The 23,963-nt window shown below is 44.2% G+C and overlaps 1 protein-coding gene across 5 annotated transcripts in view; it reads left to right on the forward strand.

The window, feature by feature from the left end:
- Positions 1 to 23,963, forward strand: part of STX18 (syntaxin 18) — a 69,158-nt gene that overhangs the window by 38,001 nt on the left and 7,194 nt on the right. For 2 of the 5 annotated variants that reach the window (XM_074273418.1, XM_074273417.1), the window contains 6 exons: positions 9,318 to 9,385; positions 11,420 to 11,535; positions 13,564 to 13,641; positions 13,773 to 13,839; positions 16,812 to 16,924; positions 19,810 to 19,898. In XM_074273418.1, the coding sequence (XP_074129519.1) occupies positions 9,318 to 9,385; positions 11,420 to 11,535; positions 13,564 to 13,641; positions 13,773 to 13,839; positions 16,812 to 16,924; positions 19,810 to 19,898 (531 nt within the window). Of the gene's footprint in view, positions 1 to 5,642; positions 5,885 to 7,046; positions 7,214 to 7,821; positions 7,938 to 8,636; positions 8,792 to 9,317; positions 9,386 to 11,419; positions 11,536 to 13,563; positions 13,642 to 13,772; positions 13,840 to 16,811; positions 16,925 to 19,809; positions 19,899 to 23,963 lie in introns of those variants that run through there. The other 3 variants (XM_074273419.1, XM_074273420.1, XM_074273421.1) reach the window with 3 other exon arrangements.

The following is a 23,963-nucleotide window of genomic DNA, read 5'->3' on the forward strand; positions in this document are numbered from 1 at the left end:
CTCAGTGGGCAGCAAAGGGGTCTGGAAGGCCGCCTCCGACACTCCCACCCCCTTGGGGCAGGCCCCCTCCCCTCCTTAGGGGTGTGGCACAGAGCCTGGCAGGTGGCACAGAGCCTGGCAGGCCACACAGAATGGGGAAGCTCTCTCCTCAGGTGCTAGGCTAAAGGTTAGGGGAAAAGGGGAAGGGGCTCTTGGGGTCAGGGGCCTGGCCTTCCCCTCTCCCCCCAGTGCTTGGAGAAAGGCGGGAGTGGGAATTTGACATTGCCCCCTGTCTGTCTCACAGGATACCTTGTTGCTTCAGCAAATTGGGTAAAGTACTGAAACAGCTTTCTGCTGCAACTAGTATTTCTTGGGCTGAGAATAGAATGGGGTCCTCTTTTCGGCTGCATGTCTGGGAAAAAGCCTAAATGTGGAAGGGAGAACAAAGAATAAAAGTTTAGGAAAAAGAATCTGTGGGAAAGTGGTCAGTGGAAATGGTAAAGATAATTTAATCTGGAGAAAGTAAACCCAAGAGACATTTTATTTGAATGAAGTATGATTTCTTAGGGATGTAACTAAAATGCTTCACAGGGAAAAGAACTAGAGGAAACTGAAATTTTCAAGAAGGAATTTCTTAGTCTAGGACTAACAATTAGGAGGAATTCCCTAAGGAAGTGTTGCTGCTAGAAGAGCTAGAAGGGGCCTCCGGGGATCTAGTCCATCCAGCTCCCTCATTTGCCAATTAAGAACTGAGGTCCGTACACATTACAAGGAAAATCGTGGACTCTCCATCCTGGAGGAAGGAAAGTTATTTAATCAGCTAGTGACTGGTCAAGGTCATCGTGGAGAATATTAAATAGAAGATATACTCCTTGCCCTCACAGGACTCACAGTCACAGAAAAGTTCGGCAGCATTGCAGAACGTGTCGGCGATAGAAGATGTCAGGGTTACTCATCATCAGAGAAGAGGCCAACTAATTGTCGATATCATAAGAGAAGTAATCCTGATCACTTGGACAAAAGAAGCAAGAACTGTCATAAACCATGACCACAAGGCAATGGCAACGGCATTGGCCGTCTAGTCGATGGTCCCTGTCCCTTTTGCACCGAGATGCTGCTTTGGGGGTTCCTTTGTGAAACGTGCTCCAGAGGACGGCAGTGCTCAGCTTTTGGCTGATGTTGCATTACCTCCCGGGGAAGAGCAGGAAGGGGAAGCCTAAGCTCCGTGGGGCCTGGGTTCAAGTTTTTTCCCATCGTGGCCGACATTAGGCCCTTCAGAGCACTTCAGCTTGGTGTCTTTGGTTCACTGAAGCGCCCTTCTCCAGAATAAGCCGGTTGAGCCCTGGTCTCTGCGCTTCCTTCGGTTCTGTGAGATGGAGGTGTTTCAGAGAGGGCGGGCAGTTGTGTGCCAATGGTTTGTCATTTGTCCAGCTCACTGATGGGTGTTTTAAGCATATAATTCCATTTGTTGTGATCACAAACATAATTTTTTTTCATGGTATTGTTTTTAAAATTATTATTAATTTTATAATTATAAATTTTTGATAGTATATATGCACAAGTGATTTTTTTATACCGTTATCCCTTGTATTCATTTTTCCAAAATTTCCCCTCCCTCCCCCCGATGACAGGCAATCCCATACATTTTACATGTGTTACAATATAACCTACATACAATATATGTGTGTAAATCCCATTTTCTTGTTGCACGTTAAATACTGGATTCTGAAGGTGTAAGTAACCTGGGTAGATAGACAGTAGTGCTAACAAATGTTATTTTTTAAAGTCTATATTGTTTTACTATGAATGAAGTAAACATTTTATCATTGATCCCCCTATAATGCAAATAATTTTAGTTGAGTAGTGAAAAGGTCTCTATTGAAATTATATGAAGGGAGTATAGAATTGCCCATTTGGGGTGTAGGGAAACCATCATCGGGTGTACTAGACTGAAAATTAAGAGTTCTTCTAATTTTGACCTTTCCTCTTTTTAACTTCCAGCAAATCATAACCTCTCAGAGTCTATTAGCCATTAAGGTGAGATAGCTGAACTATTGAACTTTTGAAGTCCTACCCGCTTTTTTCCTGCCTTAGAATTCTGTGATTCTTACAGTTATGGCTAAGGAAAAGATTTGATCTGGTTATGAGAATTTAAGATTTTCCTGGGAAAAAAATTTTGATGTCTAACCTAAAAGATCCAATTTTAACTCTGAAGATTTTTCAAGGACTTAATTGATGAAAAGTAAAGTATTTATAGTATATATAATTCTTTGAATACAATAAAGCTTCACATTATTATAATTACATTTTCTCTCAATTTATAATACCATAAGTACTTGATAAATATTTCCATTTTTGGATATGGATCTAAATTTAAAGAGTAAACTTAAGTTTGTGATGTTATCTAAGATGATGCATCTTTCTTGTATTTTACTATGTAGTTTTCTTATAATAATCTCATCTGTGCCCCTTTACAGATGAGAATAGTAAGGAAGGGAGCTTTAAAGGTCAGACTTTTTAAAAGGTGATGATTTTGCCCCAAATGAAGAAAGCCCATAATTACCCCTTTATTCTGGATTTGTAATTTTTTATTGGGTGTTGAGTATTTGATTTTACAGGGTGATTTGTACATGAGTTTCCTTAATAGGCACTTAGCTGAACTTTTCACTATTTTCATATCATTTCCCAGAGAATTATAAAATAGAAGCTTCTTTGAATATGTAGAATGTACATGGAACCTGAAAATATATACATTTTAAATCTGGTTTATAAAACACTGAAATTTATAAAATGTAAGTAGAAATCTCTGCCCTCTTAAAAACTGTGTCTGTTCCTCTGAAAAGTTTACTTTCATCATCCAAAGAATGTGTTTTTGTGTGTACACATCTATTGTTCATTTAAAATGCTTATAATAATATGGCAACATGAAACAATACTGTTTTTTCTTACCATTTCTCTGAAGATTTTTATGACTAAAATGTTTCTTTTCATGGGAAACACTGGACCAAATAACTTTTTGTAAAAGTGCAGTATTTTAGATATGGCTTTTGGCATTTGTGGATTGAAAAATAATGGTCAACAAACATGTAATTTGAGTTATTACATGCAAAAAGACCTTAATGTGTGTAGCTTATATCAACTTGTAATGCCTTTTACTAATAAAAATAACTCTGGTTTTCCCATTAGTTCTTATCATGATGGCATAAAGTTGCTGCTGGTTAACTCATTTCTTGCTGTTCTTTTTTTCTATTCATTTTTACATACAATGAGTAAGCATGTAGGTTTGATTTTATTATTGTCTGATCTCTGCTTTGTTCTTTTTGCCTGAGTGAACTTATAAAAAAATTAAGTGAATATGATTTTTTGTAAATTTACTGATTTAAAAAATACTCTAATTTTTTGCACGCAGAAAATTGACTATTTGATTGGAATTAGTAGTTAGATTGGTTCATTTGCTATGAGGTGACATCTTAAGTTTAAAAAAAAAACGCTTTTATGAAAGGTTCTTTCTGTCTAAAAGAAGGTCCTTATTTGTAATAGCAGTGCTCTGATTTTAATTAAATAAAGAGCATTTTATGCAATTTTTTCCTTAAGCTTAAGATTAATTTCTATGGTTACTAGGGATATAAATCTCTAGATTGCTTTAAAAAAAAAGATTTGCTGTCCAGGAGAGAGTTGACAGCTCCCCTTTAAGAGAAGTTATTACTTAATTTTACTTTCCTATGTTTAAGTACATAAAAATATTTGTAATGATACCCCCAAGGCATTATAAAAATGTAAAATAATTGTACCCGAAAATATCCAAAATTACAGGAAATAGACCTCATTTTTAAAAAATGAAATGGGATTCATGGCAGAGAGACTGAAGTGGGACATTTCTTCAAAACCAAACTCCCTTCTGGAGAGACTTTTATTCTCTGATGTGCCCATGTTTCAGGGGGAAAGAATTTATTTTTTTAGATGCTTTTTCCCTTTGTATCATTACCTGCAGACTATTTATTTCTTTGATTCTTTTTCTGAGGCAAAATTCTACATCCAGTTGTAAATGCTATCATTTCATTTATGTGTTTTATCAGAGACCTTAGAAATGACCTTGGCCAACAAAGAATATTTGAAAACATATACAGTGAACGTTTTCCTAAGTAGTATTGAATAAGTCTACCAAAAATGGTATCCAGAATATAGAAAAAAAAAACAACCTTAGAACTAAATGTAATTAGTTAATTTAATTAGTAATTTCTTCTTTCCACTCTGCAGTATTAATTCTATTTACTTATTTTCATGCAGTGTAACTGTAGTTACTATGTTCAGTAATGTATTCTCATTTTATTATACAAATCTGAAATATTCAAACTAGGGTCTGAAAGTTAGAACTTTTAGCATTACATCTAATGCTCTTGAGACTAAATATGCTCATATTTTAAAACATTCCTAATCCATGAATGCTTTGCATTAAATTAGTTTAGATTTTGAGAACCTCTCTTTTTTAGAGGATGTAAGCAAATTAGGTTTAATGCAATTATTGAATGTGCTGTAAATCTGAGTGTTTGAACAACAGAAGTAAACATTGATTATTGCAAATGCACATTTAAACCAAGTTGCTTTTATCTTTGATCTGAAACATTTCCCACCATTTTTGTGGCTTTTTATTTGAGTCAGGGAGACTTTGGACAATTGTGTGAAAGCATAAAGATGTTTGGGAAAGTTGTGATTAGAGCTTGGTGATAAATAAGAAAAAACAAATTGGTTCGGTCTATTAAAGTCAAATGTAATTGTTTATTAGTTTTTCTATGAACGGTTCTGATGGAGAAGAAAATGCAGATGTAGAAGGAAGAGAAGTTGAGCTGTAATTGAGCAGAATCTGTAAGATCTTAGTGTAGTTAGTGTAGACCTAGGATTGATTGAGGCCTTTGCTTCTCAAATTGCCCCTTTTCTTTTTTGTCAAGACAGAAGAGATACACATTTCTTTATTATGTCATTCTAAAACATAAACTGTATAATTTAATGCCACGAAGATTAAAACTGTTCCCAAAATAAGTACAGTTATTACTAGTACTCTGTTGTTAATAGCCATTTTGAAATATATGTGTATAAATACACATTCTGTTAGCAGATCTGATTAATATTAAATATATTTCTAATATAGAATCTTAGCAGGTATGCAGGAAATTTACAAAATTCGCTTAAAAAGTGGCTCAGTGATGAAATGGGACATAGTAAACATCTTAAAAGCTTTTCCGAGCTTTTTTTGTTTTAATGTTTGTTTTAATGTTTAACGTCAGTAAGATTCATCTTGTGAGTTCAGACAGAATTAAATATTTTTTATTTGGATCATTTATAAAGTCATTAGGAAATTCAAATCAGTTTGCAAACATAGCGACACAATAGGAGAAAGATCCTACCGCAAGGGCACTTTTTGCTCCCTTATTTTTTAAAAGTAGCTGCTGTTTGTGTTCTATTTTCAGAGGTCTCCTCAGGATTGTGAGATCGCAGTTCACGAATCTGTTGTGCTGATTCGTTAGCGCTGGTTCTGAACGTATGAAGGTGGAAGTTAGTTGAACGATAACATTTTCTGCTGTTGGTTTATGTTTCTGTGATCCGAAAAGCTGCTTTGCTGGGGGAATTTTAGTTACGTCGCGTGATCCTAAGGCTTCCGGGCTCTCGGAGCTGAGCGAGGAAGGCTCCGGACTACTCGGAACAGCGCGGTGGCTCGCCCCCGAGGCACCGAAAAGACCGGCAGGATCTCGGGCAGAGACTGCCCGGACTGAGGGGGGACCGGGCGGGAGGAGGGAGGAGGGAGACGGCCGTGAGCTCAGTCAGGAACTCGCTCATTCGCCTGTTTAGAGAATCTAGGACCGAGGTTGATTGGCGTAAGGTGGAACCAGCCTGTCTTGTTCTTGCTTTTGTAAGTAAAGGTGATTTTCTCAGTTTGGGGTAAAACGTTCGGATGCCACGGGCCCATGGTCTGGACGCTGCGGCGCCCGGGACAGAGCAAGGCCCGGAAAGTCGCTGTCTGCGCTCCCGAGGCTCCGCCACCGCGGCCAGGCCCGCTTCCCCTTTTACAGCGGGAGAGCGCGGAGGAGCGTGGCGCACGCGGGCAGCTTCCGCTTTCCTCGGGTAAAGCCCAGCTACGGAGCCCGCGGGGCTCCTGCCCGGCCCCCGGCGGCGTCGGCTCACGGGAGAGCCCGGTGGGCCCGAGCCGCCCGAGGACGGACGCGGCAGAAAACGGCGCGTCCGGGAGGGAGGGCCCTGCGCCCGGCCCGGGGTCACGTGGCTGCCGCGCCGGCTCCGGCTGCCTAGGGCGCCACCTGCTGGCGTCGGTCTGCCAGGACGGGCAGCTCGCAGCCAGGGACCCCGGGTGGGTATGTGGTGCCCGTGGCCCCCGGCGCGGCCCGGGAGCTCGGGGTTTATTCCCCCAGCGCGGTTTGCGGGGATCGGGCCAGTGTGCAGCGCCCCTCTCACCGAGAACGGCGCTTGTTGCTGCTGTTTGGAGTGGTCTCGGCCAGTTCCTGGCGGCCCCTTCGCCGCCGCGTGTGTAACTCGGAGAAAAGGGGGCTTCTTGCAGCGTTTTGGGTTTAAAAACTCTGTCTGCAATTTGATGCTTTCAATGAGTCTATCTAACTTGCGCGGTAAAGGGCAGCGTCTCGCACTCGTGCTGCAGGCCCGGAGCACAGGCCGGCCTTCGAGCGCGGGGCCCAGCTCTGTGTCTGGCTCCCGGGGCGCAGCGCGGGGGGCCTGGAGCGGCGTGTATTCCGGGCTGCGCGCGCCCACCGCCAGCTGGCCGGTAAAGAACGTGGAAGAAACTTCTTATTGAGAAAAACCTTTTAATGAGCCCTGGTGACTCACTGAAAGGGACCGCTGTGCCGCCGCTCAGGACGCGGCTCCTGGCTGGCCCGGTGGTTTTCCTCTTGGGTTCCTCTGTCTGCGGGAGAGCGGAAGCTCTCCTGGAGCCCAGCAGTCACGGGAGCGGGGGTGTGCGAGGGAGAGGCCGCGAGGGTGAGGGGACCTGCCAGCGGAAGAGCCCGGCCCCGGCCCCGAGGGTCACGCGGCCGCTGGGTTTGGGGCACGTTCGATTTCGCCTGTGGGACTTCCGTGTCCGGCAGGGAACTGTGGAGGCCAGCGCAGGGGCCCCCAAGCCTGGAGATCTCGCGGGAGAGAAGAGAGGGGGCCTGGGACACGGGCCGGAGTTGGGGGTCCCTGCTAAGAAGGCAAAGAGCTCCGGGGACGGCGAACGGTACTGGGGGCCGCAGAGATCCGCGAGGGGGCCGTCACGGCGGCAGTTCGAGCGTCAGGGACGGGAGGGGGGCTTCCGGCCGGACATTCCTGAGCCTGGTGCCGCCCAAAGGAAACGTGGCTCTTGGACTTCGTTCGGTTTGTGAATCCCTCTGCTAGCGCGTCCCCAGGTGGGACGGCCCCATCCACCTTTGCACAGATTGGGCCCTGTTTGCCATAACCGGCCTCCCTTTGGTCCGCTCTGCCCTTTGGAGCCGCGGGCACTAAATGTGGCGGCTCCAGCTCGTCCATGGCGGCTCCTCCTAACAGCTTTCCAAATCTTCGTCCTAACCACCGGGGGGCGCTCAGAAGGCTTCTCAGCAGCTGCTGGCGGCAGCCCCGCCTTTCAGGGCCCAGCCGGCCGCCCGCTCCCGTCCAGACCCCGCCCTGGGGGCGAGAGCTCCTCCGCCCCTCACGGGGCCCTCCGAGGAGGCGCCGCCTCTGGGCCGTTGGGTAAGGGGGGTGCGCTGTTCAGGGAGGGCCGAAGCGCAGCGCAGGCCCCACCGCAGACCCCCCCACCTGTTGGAACAGCCGCTTCTCGGCCCACGTGCCTGCCCGCGCCCTGAAATAACTCGCGCACGGGACAGTGACGGTAACAGTCCTCGGGACACCACAGGGGCGAGCGGTGCCAGAGACTAACGTCTCACAACCCAGTAACTTCCCTAGGAGCAGCTGGATTGGGGCCGGTTGTATACTTTTGCTTCAGGCTTCTTTTAGACTGGGATTGGGGTGTGGAGATCTGTCTATGGTCATCTATCACCTGTCTGGCCTCCCCTGACTCATGGCTCAGAGTCACTCTCCTCTGCCTAGGCAAGGAGAGCAGCCTGTTTTCCAGAGCCTTGTTCTTCCAGGGTCAGCCTGGGGGTAGGGGAGGGTGTAAGCCCCTTCCCAAGCACAGCTGAGGGGAGCTAGAAGAGCCGGCGCCCTCAGCGCGCTGGGGCCCAGGGCCGGACGCTTCCTCTGGCCAAGCTCTACTTTGCTCACGTGCCAAGGGCAGATGTTGGGAAGGCCGGGAGACCAGATGGGCCATGGAATGGCCAAGGTCCCTTCTAGGCTTAACTCTTACTGTCCAGTATTTTTTAAATTGGTACAGAGAAATAGGCCTTCCCAGACCCTCCTGGCCCCCACTGTGTAACCCATCACTGTTAAATGCTTCCTGGAAGATGACATCCCAAAATCGGATTGGGAGTGAGCACTGTATCAGTGAGGAACCACGTGTGAGCAAGTGAAAGCCTTTTTCTGAATATAATCTGTGATTTAATCCACAAATAGAGGGATCTCTAATGTTTTCTGTTTCACTCTCGCTCTTCCCTAAATGAATCAGTCTTCTCTAAACCTTGGGTTTCAGCAGCAACAATGAATTAACAAACTCCCTGCCCATTTAGGCTAGTGAGAAATCACGAGTGTGTGAGACCGGGTTTCTCCTGAATGTGAAGAGTGGGGCTCTGGGCCCTCTGCCCCCCCTCAGAACCGTCTTCCAAAAGCCCAGAGAGGAAAGCATTCAGTATGGACATGAGGACGGTCCCAGTCCCCGCATTAGGTAACAGGGATCCCTCTGCTGCTCTTAGATTAGATTAGATTAGCACAGCTGTGAGATTAGGAGTGTGACTCTTGTCCCTTGGGGAAGGGAAGGATCATCCTCAGAAATTACTGCCCAGTGAGGGCGTGCACCCTGGGCACTGAGGGGCCTGAGCGAGATCCGGGCAGAGCCCTGGAGGGGCCCGAGGAGCAAATGGGCCAGTTGGGGGCCAAGGAGCCTCCTCAGCGCATGGCACATTTCTGCTGTCTGAAATCGATTTCACTGTGTTGACTGCAGAGTTTGAGGGGAAAGGGATTACATCACAAGGTGATAAGTTGGGGCAGAGCTGGGGGTCCGAGGCCAGCCAGGAGAGCCCCGAGGGGCTGAGGAAGGGGTCACCTCGAGCAGAGCGCTCCACATTTGTCCCGTACAGGATTCACTGCACAGCCTTATTCTCTGCAGGGGGGAGAGGCGGCTCTTGGTACATTTTGGAAAGAAGGACAGAGAAATTGCCTTCAGTAACCCCCAGTGTCCTTTTTTCTTTTAGATTTCCCATATTGGGAAGTTGAGAGACTTTCTTCTGGAACACAGGAAAGATTACATCAATGCATATAGGTGAGTAAAGGAGATTTTTGTCATCCCCGCTTCCGATTTGTATTCTGGTATCATCGAGAAGAGCCACGCCATCACAGCTGATCATCCACCAGTGGCCATGCCCTCTTCACCTTGCACTAATTCAGACAAGCTTTCCCAAGTTTTCCTGAACCCGTGCCGCTGGTCACTTCCTGTAGCACGGCAGCACCCGGTCCCAGTCGGGTGGCACAAGTTCTTCAGCCATTCCCCGATTGATGGGCGCCCCTTCCATTTCCAATTCTTTTCCACCACCAGGGAACACAAAAAGAGCTGCTATAAATATTTTTGCTCATATGGGATTTTCCCTTTTTCTTTGATCCTCTGGGATCTAGAATTAGGAGTGGTATTACTGGGTCAAAGGGTGCAGACAGTTTGTCCTCTGGGCATAGGTCCAAATTGCTCTTCCAAATGGTTGGATCAGTTCACAACTCCACCAAGAGTGCATTAATGTCCCCATTTTTCCACACAGCTTTCACAGCATTTATTGTTTTCCTTTTCTGTCATCTTAGCTGACACTGTTTACCTCTAGGGGAAGGGGAAGAAGATCCAGGTATACTTATTAATATTGGAAAACTTATTTTAAATTGAAACCATTCTGAGATAAAATTACACTGCCTACTATTGTGCTTTAGTGACATATCACACACCCAAATCAAGGATCAGTGAAGAGGGAAATCTCCAGGCTCCAAAATATGGCGATGTGGAGAGGACGATAAAGAGTACGGGCCGAGGCTGGGACACACCCAGGAGTCGGGTTTGACTGGGATGTATAGGAAAGCTGGACAGGAGCGTTATTACAGAGACTCGGATCCAGGTTCAGTCAGACATCGGTGTACTTCGCTATAGGCAGCAGGAGGCTTCTAAAATTATGTCAATATACTCAAAGAGCTTCACTTTGTATATTTTGGGCGTTAGAATATGTTCTCTTTTTAAAACAGGAAATCCCTCCCCTATCTTTAGGCATTTTATATTTTTTGTTTATCCCTTGAAAAAGGGAGGCTAGTGAAAGATTAGGCAAAACAATCCTAAAGCAGTTAGGGCTTTTCCCATTCTATAAGAATGGACTTGGGATTGTATGACTGAACAAAAAAGAGAAGCTTAAATCGTTGAGCACTTTTTAGGGGCAATTGATGCTATATTCTCATGTGGGAACCAAAGTATTGGTTCCTAGGGCTTTTGACAAGGATTAAGGTAGGCTTAGGGAATTTTAAAAAGCATAAAATAGAACATGGCATCCAATGGGGAAGTGAATAATTTTCTAGTTGCTTCTTGTTGTTTTGTTCCTTTTTGGAAATACTCAATTTGGATTTCTTTGTTCATGTACATAAAACTGGAAAAATCATTCTCCAGAAGTGTTGGAAGCCATAGGAGGGAGAACAAGGGCTTATGGACCCAGTGATGGCAGCAACAAGAGGAAGAAAAGATGGGTGGGAATTAGCGTGGATGATCTTTGAACTCAGGGACCAAGCAGACTTAGACACCCAAGAAGTTCTAAACTGTCAGAGATGTTCTCCACCATGAATTAGAACTTCAGTGAACACAAAAAGTTAAAATATAACAAAAGGTAAAGTCGCGGGTTCCTTGGATCAGAAATTAAGGACTTAGTGAAATGCCCAGGAACTCACTCGGATCCTTTAAACCATAAGGCCAATATTAATTGTTTCTCATTACCAGTGACTTTTTTCCCTTGTTGTCAGCATTTTATATATGCCTCTAACAAGGCATTTTAGAAAGCTGGAGTCTTGTTTACCTAAAAAGGTCTTTAAATTCCTGCACCAACATCCAAAATTATTATATTTTCTATGGTCAAAGGAACATATGAGGCTCTCCATGAAGCTCTCATCCCCTGTCTATTCTTTTCATACCCTCCTTATTCCCTTTTTGTTATGAAGATCTTTGTCTTTAGGAAAAGTGGTTTGGAAATAAGGTATGTTTCTTATGCAATAAGAATATGCTACAATAAGTTTTTTAAATCTTATTGTTATTTATAACTTTTACCTTTTTTTCCCCCTCCAGCCACATTATGTCTGACTACATGAGGATGACGGATACAGAACGGGATCAGATTGATCAGGATGCCCAAATATTTATGAGAACGTGTTCAGAAGCAATTCAGCAACTCCGAACAGAAGGTGAAGTATTCGAAAGAAAGCGCCTCTTTAACATCGGGGCTTGTAACCAAGGGCTCCAAGGGGAAGAGTGTGATCAAAGCACTTAGAAATCTGGTGGCATTTGCTCGTCACTTTGGGTTTCTTATCTGAGTTTTCTGTTCAGTGCTGTGATACAAAATGTTATTGTAGCCATTAGGTTACTTTTTAAACCTTAAAAAAAATATATGGGAGAAAGATGGTATAAAAAGACACTGAATATTTAAAATTTTATGATGCATCTGTGCTGCTTTGGCTTGGAAAAAAAAAGATCAAGTCAAACATAGTCTTGTCCTCAAGTACCTTCTCGTCAATTTGGAGCACTCAGGCAGGGTCACAAAAATACATATTTGAGTATAAATACAAAGGTAAACCCTGGGATAGTGTGATGATTAAAATAGAGAGATCACAGTGATTGCCCACGTCACCCAATCTAACCGAAACTGGCCAGCGAGCTTTTTCTGAGCATGAGGAACAGCAGTTACAGAAGTGGTAAATTCAGTCCAGAAAAGAGGGAGAGAATTGGAGAAATGGACATTTATGCAGGTCCATTCTAAGCAGAAGCATTGAAAAGAGGAGGAAATGGTGAGGGGCTTTATTTCCTGAAATTTTAAGACTGTTTGAAGGGGAATAGTGTGAGATGGGACTGAAAATGTGAAATTTGGGCAAGATTCTGGAAGGTCTTGACGTAACGTACAATTCTGAATAAGAGTCAAGAATGAAAGTCATATTTTCTTCAGCCCTTAAAAATTCACCAGATAAAATCCCACCTTCTCTGTACATGTGAAAGGAAAAAACCTTTTGTCCATCCCTTAATGCTGCTTTCCCCTCCTTAGATTGTTCTGGGTTGACGCCATCTTGTATATTGGTCCATAGTGACTTGTGGGTAGCCTCCCTGGGGACAGGGGCTGGCTTTGGGCTTTCTTTGGGTCCCCAGGGTCCAGCCCAGGCTGTCGTTGAGTCATCTGGTCACGTCCAGCTCTTTATGATCCTGTGAATTCTCACGTCCGGTGTGCTTGCTGGGCAAAGGGCCATTCCCTTCTCCAGCTGATCGAGGCGAGCAGTGGTCACAGGGATTTGCCCGAAGCCCCCCAGCTGGGAAGTGTCTGGCCAGGGTGCGCAGGAATGAGCTTCGAGCTGGGAGGCTCGTGCAGGACTAGAGTGAGTGGGACACTCACTCAGGGGACAGCCAGAGTAAAGGAACAGGAAAGGGGACCGAGCTCACCTTAAACTTCCACACTGCCCAAGTCCTCTCTACCAGGAGCCATCCCCGTGCCCCCTCATGCTGCCGCTTTCCTGCCTTCACCTGCTCTCTGGCTGCTTTGTGTGTGATTGAAGAGGAGCTCCTTAAGGGCCTTTTGGGGTATCCCTGGTGCTTTGGGTGCCTCATATTCACTGAAGAGTGAATAAAAACAGCAAGGCTTTAGTCTGCTGGAGTCCTAGCTCCAGGTTGTGATAGAATGTTGGCCCTAGGCTTTCGAAAAGGATGTTTATAGATCCTGAATCCTGGTGCTCCTCACAGAGCTGAAAGCATCAGCCAAGAGCTAGCCTAGCCAGGCTCAGAAAGCCTCAGCCCAGAAGAGGCTCTGGAAGGACAACTTCTCCCAACCATGGCACCCACGAGGGCCTCAAGGTGCCCGTGGCCATATAAGCTGCAGAGATTGGCAGGGAATCCAGTGTTGTACTCAAAGGTTCCATTGGGATCATCCAGCTCAGTAGATTGATGATATTTGTACAAATGGGGTCAGACTTCTGCAGAATATTATCTGGAATTGAGGATCAAATTTAAATGATTTGACCTTAGTTTCTTTTCTTTTTTAAGCTTTAGCTATTATAAAGCCCAATAAATCTTATACTTAAGAAAATGTTATAAGTCATTTTACACAAGCTTCCTTTGTGATTGTAAATTTTAAATGCTTTATTCAAATACGCTACTGCAGAAGAAGCTGAATAATGTTTCTTTTTGTGTGATTAAGTACAAAGTGATTAAAGTATTGTCCTTTTTCATTACAGCACACAAGGAAGTGCATTCCCAGCAAGTCAAGGAACACAGAAGTGCAGTCTTGGATTTCATTGAAGATTATTTAAAAAGTATCTCATTCCTCATAAAACTAACATTTACCAGTTACTTGAAAAAAACATTTTACCTAAAATATTTTATGTATAATTTTGAACAGGAAACATAACTTTAAAATTGAACCTGTTTGAATTTTCGTTAACAGGAGTCTGTAAAATTTATTCTGAGCAGAGAGCGATCCGAGTTAAACGTGTGGTGGATAAAAAAAGATTGTAAGTATTCTTTCTTTGAGAAATGGGCATTTCTATCTAATTAGAACTGTAATTTCTTAATTGCAAAAATATGAAGGGAAACAGGTTTTTGAGAATTTAGTCGGGGGATATGTATTCTTGGCAGTAAACACATGTAATCTGTCTATACTGATTATATCTTCACTTCAACTAGATTAAGTGTAGTAATCTTTTTGGGTTATATTTCTAGAAAACACGTAACTGAAGTGTTGTTTTAAGAAAAAATTTTCTCTTTGTGATGTTTTCCTTTAATGAGTATTACATAAAGCTTGAAGTGTTCACTATGTGTCAAGCACTAGGCAAGGGGCTGGGAATACAAATACCAGCGAGAGAGAACTGTCCTTGAACTTGAGGAGCTTCCAGTCCAATGAAATGAGAGCCCTGGGGGCTGCTGGGTCAGCTTGGGGCTGCGGGGTGGGCTGGCTGCTCCTTGGGGCAGACCTCAAGGTAAAAGCTTTGGGGCTCTTACCATTTGTGTGCCTTGATGCTCGGAAAGGGCCTAGCACTTCATAAGTAAAGGCCTGCATGGCCTCGGTCGGCTTAGCAGTGTCCATTCTGGTCCTAGTTATGTTCCCCAAGTGCTTTCCCCCAGAATCCAACGAGGTAGTTGGAGGAAGACAAACCCTGCTTCTAAATGAGGAAGTTAAGGCTCAGAGATGAGGGCAGTGAGCATTAAGACTTTGCAACCAGCCCCATGGCCTGAGTGACCATCAGGAGCAGGGGTTCTCACACTACGGCCTGTGGGCCAGATGCAGCCGCTGAGGACGTTTATGCGGCCCGCCGGGTTATGGCAAGTGGGCTGAGGAGCGGAGACAGAGGGTGAGCTTTTGTTTTTACTATAGCCTAGCCCCTCAACAGTCTGAGGGACAGTGAGCTGGCCCCTATTTAAAAAGTTTGAGGACCACTGATCAGATTTCAGCAGACATTTATCCGAGGCCCACTGTCCGCCCAGCCCGTGCAGGCCAGTGAGGAGGCAGAGAGAAATGTGGAGTCAGGGCTGGCAGAGGAGAGATGCTGATGCCAGGGGTGGGGGGGCGGCTTCTGGAGAAGCCTGGTTCACAGACGTGTGTGAATGGGTGGGGGAAGTATACATGTGTATGTATCTCCATATGTATACATAAATCTGTTTTCTTAATTATAGCTGGCCTGGGAGTGGGAGGGCTACAAAAGGAGAAAAAAGAATAAAGCAAATAAGGTACACAGCAGAGAACAATTTACAAGGAAGTAAAGAAATAATGCACATCCATGAATATAATTTCTTCTTCTAATCCATATACTTTCTTGATCTGGTAATTTGTTGTTATGTGTTTTCAATTCTCCCTGCTGTTCTGCTGGGCACATGATAATGTTCTTTTTTGTTTTGCTTTATTTTTTTTTCTTACTGTTTTTTCAAATAAAATAAATTTTAAAATAAATAAAAATAAGAAAATTAGTCAAATAAAATAAATCAATCCTCATTTTAAAAAGTAAATAGATTTCTGTGATATATTTCCCATCCAACTCTTTTACCGAACCCTTAATATATGCATCCTTATTGTTCTTTGTAATTTATGTATGGGTCCTCTCTGTCCAACTGGATAGTTAATGACTTTGATGCAGGCATTATGGGTGATACCTCTGTACCTGATGTTCCTAGCAGGTTTTGGATAAATGTTGGTTGGTAAAGATGGAAAAACATGATTTCATCCAGTCTGTATATGAATAATTTATTACTCAAATGCCTTGTGCCTGTGCTCGGAGTAAACGCTTCCATCTGAAATTCACTTTTAAAATTATAATTCATCCACATGATGTGCACTGGACCTAAAGCGTTGCTTATTTCGATTAAATAGGAGACCTGTACTTGAATCTTGAATTTGTTTCAAACCTGAAAGGTCTTTTTTGAGATTGTGGTGGGGTTTTTCTCCCTACTTCTCCTTATCCTGATCAGCTTCCCCTCCCCACCCCCTCGCCCTTCTTTTTGATAAAAATTTCAAATGGAAGCCCAAGTGTGGGAAGTGGTGAACAGATGTGGGCCAGGTGGAGACTCCTGACTGCATCTGTGATAGACCCATCTTTAGTTAAATCAGTTAAAAGAAAGGGTGGAACATAAACTAATCTTTGTGATGACTTTTTAAAATGACTTTTAAAACCAATCCTCAACGAGTTGATTTGTAATTTCCCTAAGGATTTCAGCAGACTCTTTATGTGATAATTAGAATCTGTTTTTATCACTTAGACAAAGTAGAGTGCTTTTTAAAAAGTCTGCATTGCAGGCTTTTTATGCATTTTTAATTGAAATCTGGTGCATTAGCATACTCTGGAAGCAAAAGACTACAAACAATAAAAAGACCCATTTATTTAAAAGTCAATTAATCTTACAGTGAATTTCCTTTACTGAGATTTTAGTAGGCATTAATAGTGTGTGCTTGTTAAGACCCATTTTTTAGATTTTAGCAATATTTAAATAATCTTACTTTAGAGTTTTCATGTGCCTCAAACGATAATGTACTATTTACATGTATTTTCTTTTTACACCTTTGGAAATTTATATTTAATATTTGCTTTGCCACCCTGTCCTGTCTCTAACAGCTGTGTAGAGGCTCACTTTGGTTCCCAGAAGTGGTGTTTTAGTGACAGGGTCTGCTGGGTTTTTCAGCAGTCCTTTTGGAGTCTCATACCCTCACTCCAAAGGAGGGGGAGGCAGGACTGGTGTCGGTGTGCTACAAGAGAAGAATCTGGCTGGGAAAGGGCTGCCTTGAGCAGAACAACCTGACAAACCAAACCAGCGACACTGGCACGCAGAGTCCTTGGGTCTGAGACAGAAGTAGCCCCCTTCTGTGGGTTCCCTGGGAGGACCAGGCTTGAGCTGGTCCTGGCGGGGCCCCAGGAGGCCTGTGGTCTTATTCTCTGATACTTTGAACGAGCCCCGACTAAATAAATGGAAACATTAACGGCATTATTGGTGTTCGTAGGTCGAGGCTTGAACCAGACCAGAGCTGTAAATCTGCAGAATCCTCCTCATCTGAGAAAGACTCACAGAATTCAGAAGAATCGGAAGAAAAATCACCCACGGAGGAAAACCGAGGTATTCATTTTACCAAAAGTTTCCTGATAATTTGCAGTCCCTTTGTCCCCAGACAGTGCAGTCTTGCGCTGATACCCCTGCAACCTCTGACCCCAGCCTCAGGGGTCAGCAAAATAGTATCGTGCTCAAGGTGACGTGTTATGTGCCAGAACTCTGAAACAAGGATTCTTACAAGGTGCTAACTAGGTGGAACTGATAGAGACAATGGTTATTTAGCATGGTGCTAGTTCAGTGCATGTACTACTTAGTACTTAATATAGTTCCACAAGAGTCACACCTATGATAAGAGAGCATATAAGCTCAGACAAACTCAGCCAGAATCAGAACTGGACGACAGAGACCGTGGTGGACGTCCTCCTGCCTCCCCACAGAAACCAAGACATTCAGGAAGACCTGGAGAAGCTGGCGAGGTAGAGAACACAAAGGACTGGTGGCAGGAGTAAAGCTCTCAGAACCAAGGAGAGCGACAGGCCTCTAAGAAAGCTAACCGGGCCCCAGGAAAGGAGACAGAACTTTGAAGGAGACAATAAAGGATTTGGACTTTAACCCCTGGCTGTACTTGTGGTGGTTACTGAACTGAAAGGAAGGCTGCTCCAGAGACCCTAAGAAAACCTCAACAGAGAACAGTACATTTTGGCGAGGACATTACAGTGACGGAATTCAGGTTCCAAAAGCGCCCTCCTGCCTCTTGCTGCTTGGAGCCGCGTCACATGGGTCCTTTGTCAGGTTTCTGAGCTTGCCTCTCCCCAGTCTCTATTGCTGCCCCATCCTTTGCATTTTCCTCTCTTTTGTGTCCCAACTGCCCGTTGTGGAGTGTGTATCACACAGTAAACCTTTCTGTGGTTGTCTAGACTCAGCTCTGTCATCATGAAGGAAAAGAAAGATGGCTTTCCTTCAAAATTGTGTATATAGAGAAACGAAATTATGGAAACGAAGAACTTTTCCATGTGACGTTACAATTTTAAAAGTAAATGTAACATGTTTGAGGTTTTTTAATGTTTTAGAAATGTCGGCGGCACTTTGTTATTATTAAAAAGAAAGACGACCCCTAGTTATTTAACAGAATGACAAACTTTAAGCTTGGCTTAGTTACCAGCCATATTTTTACTTCATTTTTAAGTACCTTAGTATTTAAATTAGGTTCATATTAGCAGCCAGAGAGAAAAGCTTTATGCATTTTCATTCCAAAGGCAAGAAACAGTCTTTTTTCCTTTGTTCCCTTTTTTGCTGATTCAAAAAGCTAGCTCTAGTTTCAACTCTAAGAAAGCTTCCCAGTTAGAATAAGAGTGTCCTAGTGACAGGTAGTGAAAGAAAACAAGGGGCAGCCACTAGGGGAGGATGATCAGCTCACTCTGGTGCCCAAACCTCTTAATGAGCTCTGTGCCCCTCCTTGCCAACTTCGGTAGCTCCCAAAAGTAATTGGTTCCAATGGGATAGGAAAGAAATGAAAAGAAAACAATCTCTGTGCTTGTTATGTAGGACTACAGTCAATGTTAAAGTGGTTGTGAATTTAAACTCAGTTTGTCCGAAATTTTAAATTGTATTCTTCATATTTTTAACTGCCTTCTTTCTTAAATATTATTCTCTAAGGATTTTCACTTCAATGGAAGCAAAAAGCGTGCTTTAAAAATAGCTTGGTTTAATTACACTTGAATACAGTGGTTTTCCAGAACTGATATTTTGCTCTCCCCAGTAATCATATTTAAAGTTAGCTACTGGCTGCATTAAAGAAATATTTATCCTCACTTATGATTGCCAGCCCAATCTAATTCCACTTTCTTTGTCTCTTTGTCACTGGTATTAACTTGTAAAATTTCAATTTCACTCTGACCCTCTCCAAAAGATCATCGATTAGGTCAGTCAGTCAGTTATAGACCTAGAGTTTTTCATCTACAGTAGTTCTCAAAATGTTTCTCTTTTATAGCCCCTCTTGTAGTCAGAATCTCCCACAATCCAGCTGTCCCATCTTATTGTCATTTTCAATAAGAATTGGCAAGACTGAGATGATCTGGGGAAGAGTAACTCATTTCTATGCGAAACACTGGCTTCAGATACAGACCTACTGTGCACAAAGTAAGGACTCGGTCCCTTCTGTGGAGAAGCTGATTCATCTCATAAACCTTAAGTTCCCAAGAGACTTGACTAACTTGGGAACTCTCAGTTGTGCACAGTCCACACTTCAGCATCCTAAACCTAACCTCCTTTTTCCTGAAAGGACTGCAGTTTGTTTTTCCCCTAATATCATTTCTGTGTTTAAGGCGTTTTGTTTTGATACAACAGACACTCCCAGTGAGCACTCAGAGCAATGTCACTAAGTGACATAAGTAATGTGTGTGGGGATCGGGGTGGCCGGACTCTGAAGCTGGCTTTCCTCCCTCTCCCCTTCTGCTTCTCTTTATGTGTTTAGCCTTTCCCTAGCTGTCGGACCTAAGAAGTGGATCTGGTTAAAACAACAGCAAAAGGGCTTTTTTTTTTTTTTGAGTGGGGAGGAGAAGCCAAAATAAATTTTAAAATTGATTAGTAAAAATACATGCAAAATCTATTTGGATATCCAATAAGCCCTAGGAAGGATACTGTTTTCATATAATCATTTGGTTTAAAAACAAACAAACAAAAAACCCCAGCCTTTTTCTGTAATAAGATTGTGGTTTTTAAATCTTACACATCTTTAAAAATTTGAGTACATAAAAATTGGGGGGGGGGGGAATCCTTTTGTGCACATTGTGGACCTGTTAGCAGTCACCACAAAAAATTAAAAAATGAATAAAGTTGAATGAATGCCTGTATTTGCTGCCCTCAAAATGAATTAATCTGATCTCCCAGTAAGTTCTTTTGGCGTATTCTGTTTGCAGATGTCCTGAGTCAGTCCTGTATTTTCTTTGCAGATAAGAACTTGCCAGCAGCTCAGTCTAACTTTGGCCTATGGGGAGATGGCAGAGGAGAAGATGAGTTGTCCCCGGAAGAAATACAAGTGGTAATTTTATTCTTCATTTTGTCGTTTATGTTTAACAAATATTAGGAAGAGAATGCAGTGTTGAGTAAAAACTCTTAACCGTAGTTTCCTTTTTATCCCGAATAGAGGGGTAATAAATGTTTTAGATAAAACTGCTTGGTTTTGAAAATTTTGATTGCGATTTGGGTACTAAATCCTCTTTCCTTGGAGGCAGCATGGCAGGGAGGTGACCCAGGACTCTTTAAGACTCTACCACTGGAACACTTGCCTGTCGAGTCCCTACAGGCCTGATGGTCAATCCTGAGAGAACAGCCCAGTTAATTGTGGAGAGGCTCCTCACTAATGAGCTGTTCTCAGGCTGAGGGATTTTGTAACACAGAATGTAGTCATGGCAGCAGAACTGCTGGCTGCCTGCGTGAGAGAAGGTCCAGGTGGCCTTCCTGGAGGCCAGCCCAGGGTCCCGCATCCATCACACAGTGGGGCAGCACCAGTGCCATCCAGGCTGTCAGGAACTGTGCGAGGATAGGGCCTCGGCCTCGTCCTAAACCTCAGACCAGGACCTGGGATGAGACACGGGGAAAAGCAAAAAGGAGAATACAGTGGAGGATGGAGAGAGAGGGCATCTTAAGTCCTTACTGTGGGTTAGGGCCACGGGCTAGGGATAGAACTCAGAGCATAAGACTTCCCTGTCTTCAAGGGCCTCCCATGCTAATGCGGGGAGTGGGGGGGACCAGACATGGAGTGGACCTGGGCGGCGAGGTCGGAAGGGAGAGGGCCGGGCCCCACACAGGGCTCCATGCACTCAATGAAAACGCCAAGCTTCTCTTTAAAGAAGATGAAGCAAATGGCAAATGAAATTAGAAAGATTTGGAAGCAGAATAGTTGGGAATAGAAGACTGAAAACTTTGCCTAAGGATTAGACTCAGTAATTTAAAAAAAACTTCCATGATTCAATTAGGGAACAAATAGTAGAATAATATCAAAGGACTGAGATTTGAAGAACACATATCTACCATCAAAAATAACTGACGTGAAAATTGGACTGAAAGGCAGCAATTTCAGAGTTACTCCCCGAAAAGTAGGACCAATTTTTACAAAATGGATACCACGAGTCAAGAAAGCATAAAAGGAAACTGCCCAGACCTATTAGAAGCTCAAGCAAAGTGAAAATATGAACTTACGTCACCAGGCGTTCAAGTAACAAGAAATCCATGAGGATCCATCAAGGCTATTCCATAGCAACTTTAAAGGAGAGAAAATCCTGAAATATGTTATTCCAAAAAGCAAAAAAAAAATCCAAAATCAAGATTAACTTATCCTGACAAACTGGTTAGGATTGTACATAAGAAAATGGACTTTTGTTTAAAAAAAAAAAGAAAGCAAGAGAGAGACTTTGAAAAACAAGAGAAACCAGAAAGGTAAATACGTTTGAAGTAATGAAAGGGGTTAATGATGACCATGTATTTATGTTCTAATAGTGAGAGAAGAAACAAGAATCTTGTCTTTGAGGAAGTCAAGAAAGAAACATGCACAGCCTGGTCTGGGTTTGTCCGTTTTGTTTGCTTTAATAGGGGAAATACAAGAGAGGGGAAAGGGAAAGAGGGGGAAAATGGCAAAGAAAGGGAAAGCCGGCCAGAGCTGGGCAATTAGGAGGCATTTGGGAGAATTTGCTATTTCTCCAAGAACAGTCCAACCCAGAGGAGCTGCAAGTGGCCACCTCGTGTGCAGAGGAAGGATGAGCACAGAGAGCACTCATCAGGAGAGCAGCGGGGACAAGCAGAGGGTGGTTTAAGAAGGAATAGGTGGGGATGGGCTAGTCCCAAAGCGAGTCCCCTTTTATCACTTCTGGACAGTGACATTGGGTCTTTAGGCAGCAGCATTGGCTGTCCATGGCCAGCGGATGAGCGCATGAGAAGCAGTGACATGCACGTGTGCCTCCGGGTTTCACTTCCTTCAGCACCTTGGACTCACACGAGCGCATGTATGTTCTTTAAATCAACAGGAAGGAACCACATGATGCTCCCATTAAGTTCAGTCCCACAAAGTATCATCAGGACCAGTGCATCGGCCCAGGGGCTCGTAGAGATAGAAGATCTCCATCTCTGTCTTCAAGGATGGATAAACCTAATTAGGAAAAATAGCTTCAAGGAGAGAGCCTGAGGACCTGAACAAAAGGGAAGAAATCATCCTGCAGGCAGAAGAGACAAATGACCTAAATCATAGCACCAAAGCTGCTAAATGGCCACCCAAGTCCAGAATTCGGTTAAACAGACTTAAAAAGATGAGATTGGGCCAGAAGGCTCCTGGGGCCTTTTTGCCTCTAAAGCCAAGGGAGGGAGAACATCCTCAGCTTTGAAATCACTTGGAAAGTACTGGGCCCCCTGAGAAGGGGTCACCCCCACTGCCCACTGTCGCCCATCGAGGGCTGTGCTCTTTACTTCCAAAGCCTGTGGGCTCGTTTCTGTCTCAGATTGGCCTCCAGTCTTGGGGATTTCATCCAGTGACTGCTGGAGACTGCAGGAGACCACTTTAATGGCTCCCAGGCCAGCCAGATCAAAGCCGCTCCTCCGTGTTTGTAGCCCTCTTTACATGTTACTCAGCCCTTTCCTCACCACAAGACGGGGAGACCGGCACGCTCCAAGTCTCTTATACCTATCGGACCAGAAGAAGCTCGACACACTCGGGGGCACGGAGTTGGGGGCAGTACGTAGAGCCCCAACTCCTTCCTTCCTGTTGCATCTCATCAGTACAGATTGTCTCCCTCCTTAGTACGTGGACTCTTCCTGGGCGTTCTCGCTTGGCTTTTGTCATGCTCCAGGCCTTAGAGCACTGCCCGGACCACTAAAAGTGACAGGCTGGTGGAGGATGGTGATGGGCATCTGTGCCAGGAACAGATCTTGGGGGGGGGGGGGGAGCTTAGTGACGGTCATGAGAGCAAGGAGCCTCCTCCTCCTCCTCCTCCTCCTCGGTCGGTGTCCTTCCTTTTCCAGGAGGACCAAAATGATATGAGTGGCTCACAGTGATCCTCGGACTTTGCCTGCCTGCCGGGCCAGAGCCTAACGAAGGGGTGTTCATATAGGGGATTCTCAGGACATATTTTAAGTGAGTTAATGAGTAATGGCTTTACATAATTTCCCTGTTATATTTGAGTGGAACAAATACATTTTCTCATCGAAAATGTTATGTCTTTACATTGGAAAATACTATAAAATGTTGTTAAAATGGTAAAAAGTGAGGTTTTTACAGAATAAAAAAATTTTTTTAAAAATTTAACCTTTAAAATAAGAAAAGTATTCTGGTTTTCAGGGAGTCCATTGAAGCAAGCAGTCCCTCTAGAGGTTTTACAGAGGGCATGTTCACCCATAATAGTCCATTTTCACTGAGGGCAGAAAAAGCTGCAATGTACTTAACTTGGAATCAGAGACACAAAGCATTGGCGGTGGAACCGGGAAGCCTTTCTGCCTTGTGTCCACTGTGTGCGACACTGAGCAAATGGTGCAACCCCTTTTCCTCTCAGTTCACAAACTGCTCTTAGTGATATCCATCCTTCCTACCAAAGGAAACTGCTGAGGATCCAGAGAGAAATCAGACATGAAAATGCTGGGAAAGCGTAAAGCTGTATAAGCAGCCATAGCCTTTGTCCTTGTGTTTCAGTGCTGGGCAAATAATGGGACACAGTAAGTGCTTATTGATTGACATGAAGGAAAGCAAAGGCGGTGAAAATACTGAGGTAGATGCTGGAGGAGAGAACCTGCTTTCTTTCCCCAGTTTGGGGCTTGTGGTGTTTGCCCATTGATTTCAAATAGGACCAATGGCCTGATGGGTAATGGCGCAAGTCGCACGTGAAGGTGACGCAGAACTGCCCAAAGTCTCGTCCCGACAAAAGCTGCGGGAGGGGCCTCCGAGGACCGGCTTCAGCCGCCCTCCTGGCCATGGAGCCCTTGGTGCCCGTCTGCCCATCCCACTACGGCAGGCTCCATGCTTGGTTCAGAAGCCCCTAACTGCGCCATGGGTCAGAGGGCTCTTCCTCTCCTCCCACCTGGCGTAGAGCCTTTGCCCAGGGGTGGCCATCGCACGGGCTGCAGG

The sequence above is a fragment of the Sminthopsis crassicaudata genome, chromosome 6 (genome assembly GCF_048593235.1).
Source record: "Sminthopsis crassicaudata isolate SCR6 chromosome 6, ASM4859323v1, whole genome shotgun sequence".
NCBI lineage: Eukaryota > Metazoa > Chordata > Mammalia > Dasyuromorphia > Dasyuridae > Sminthopsis > Sminthopsis crassicaudata.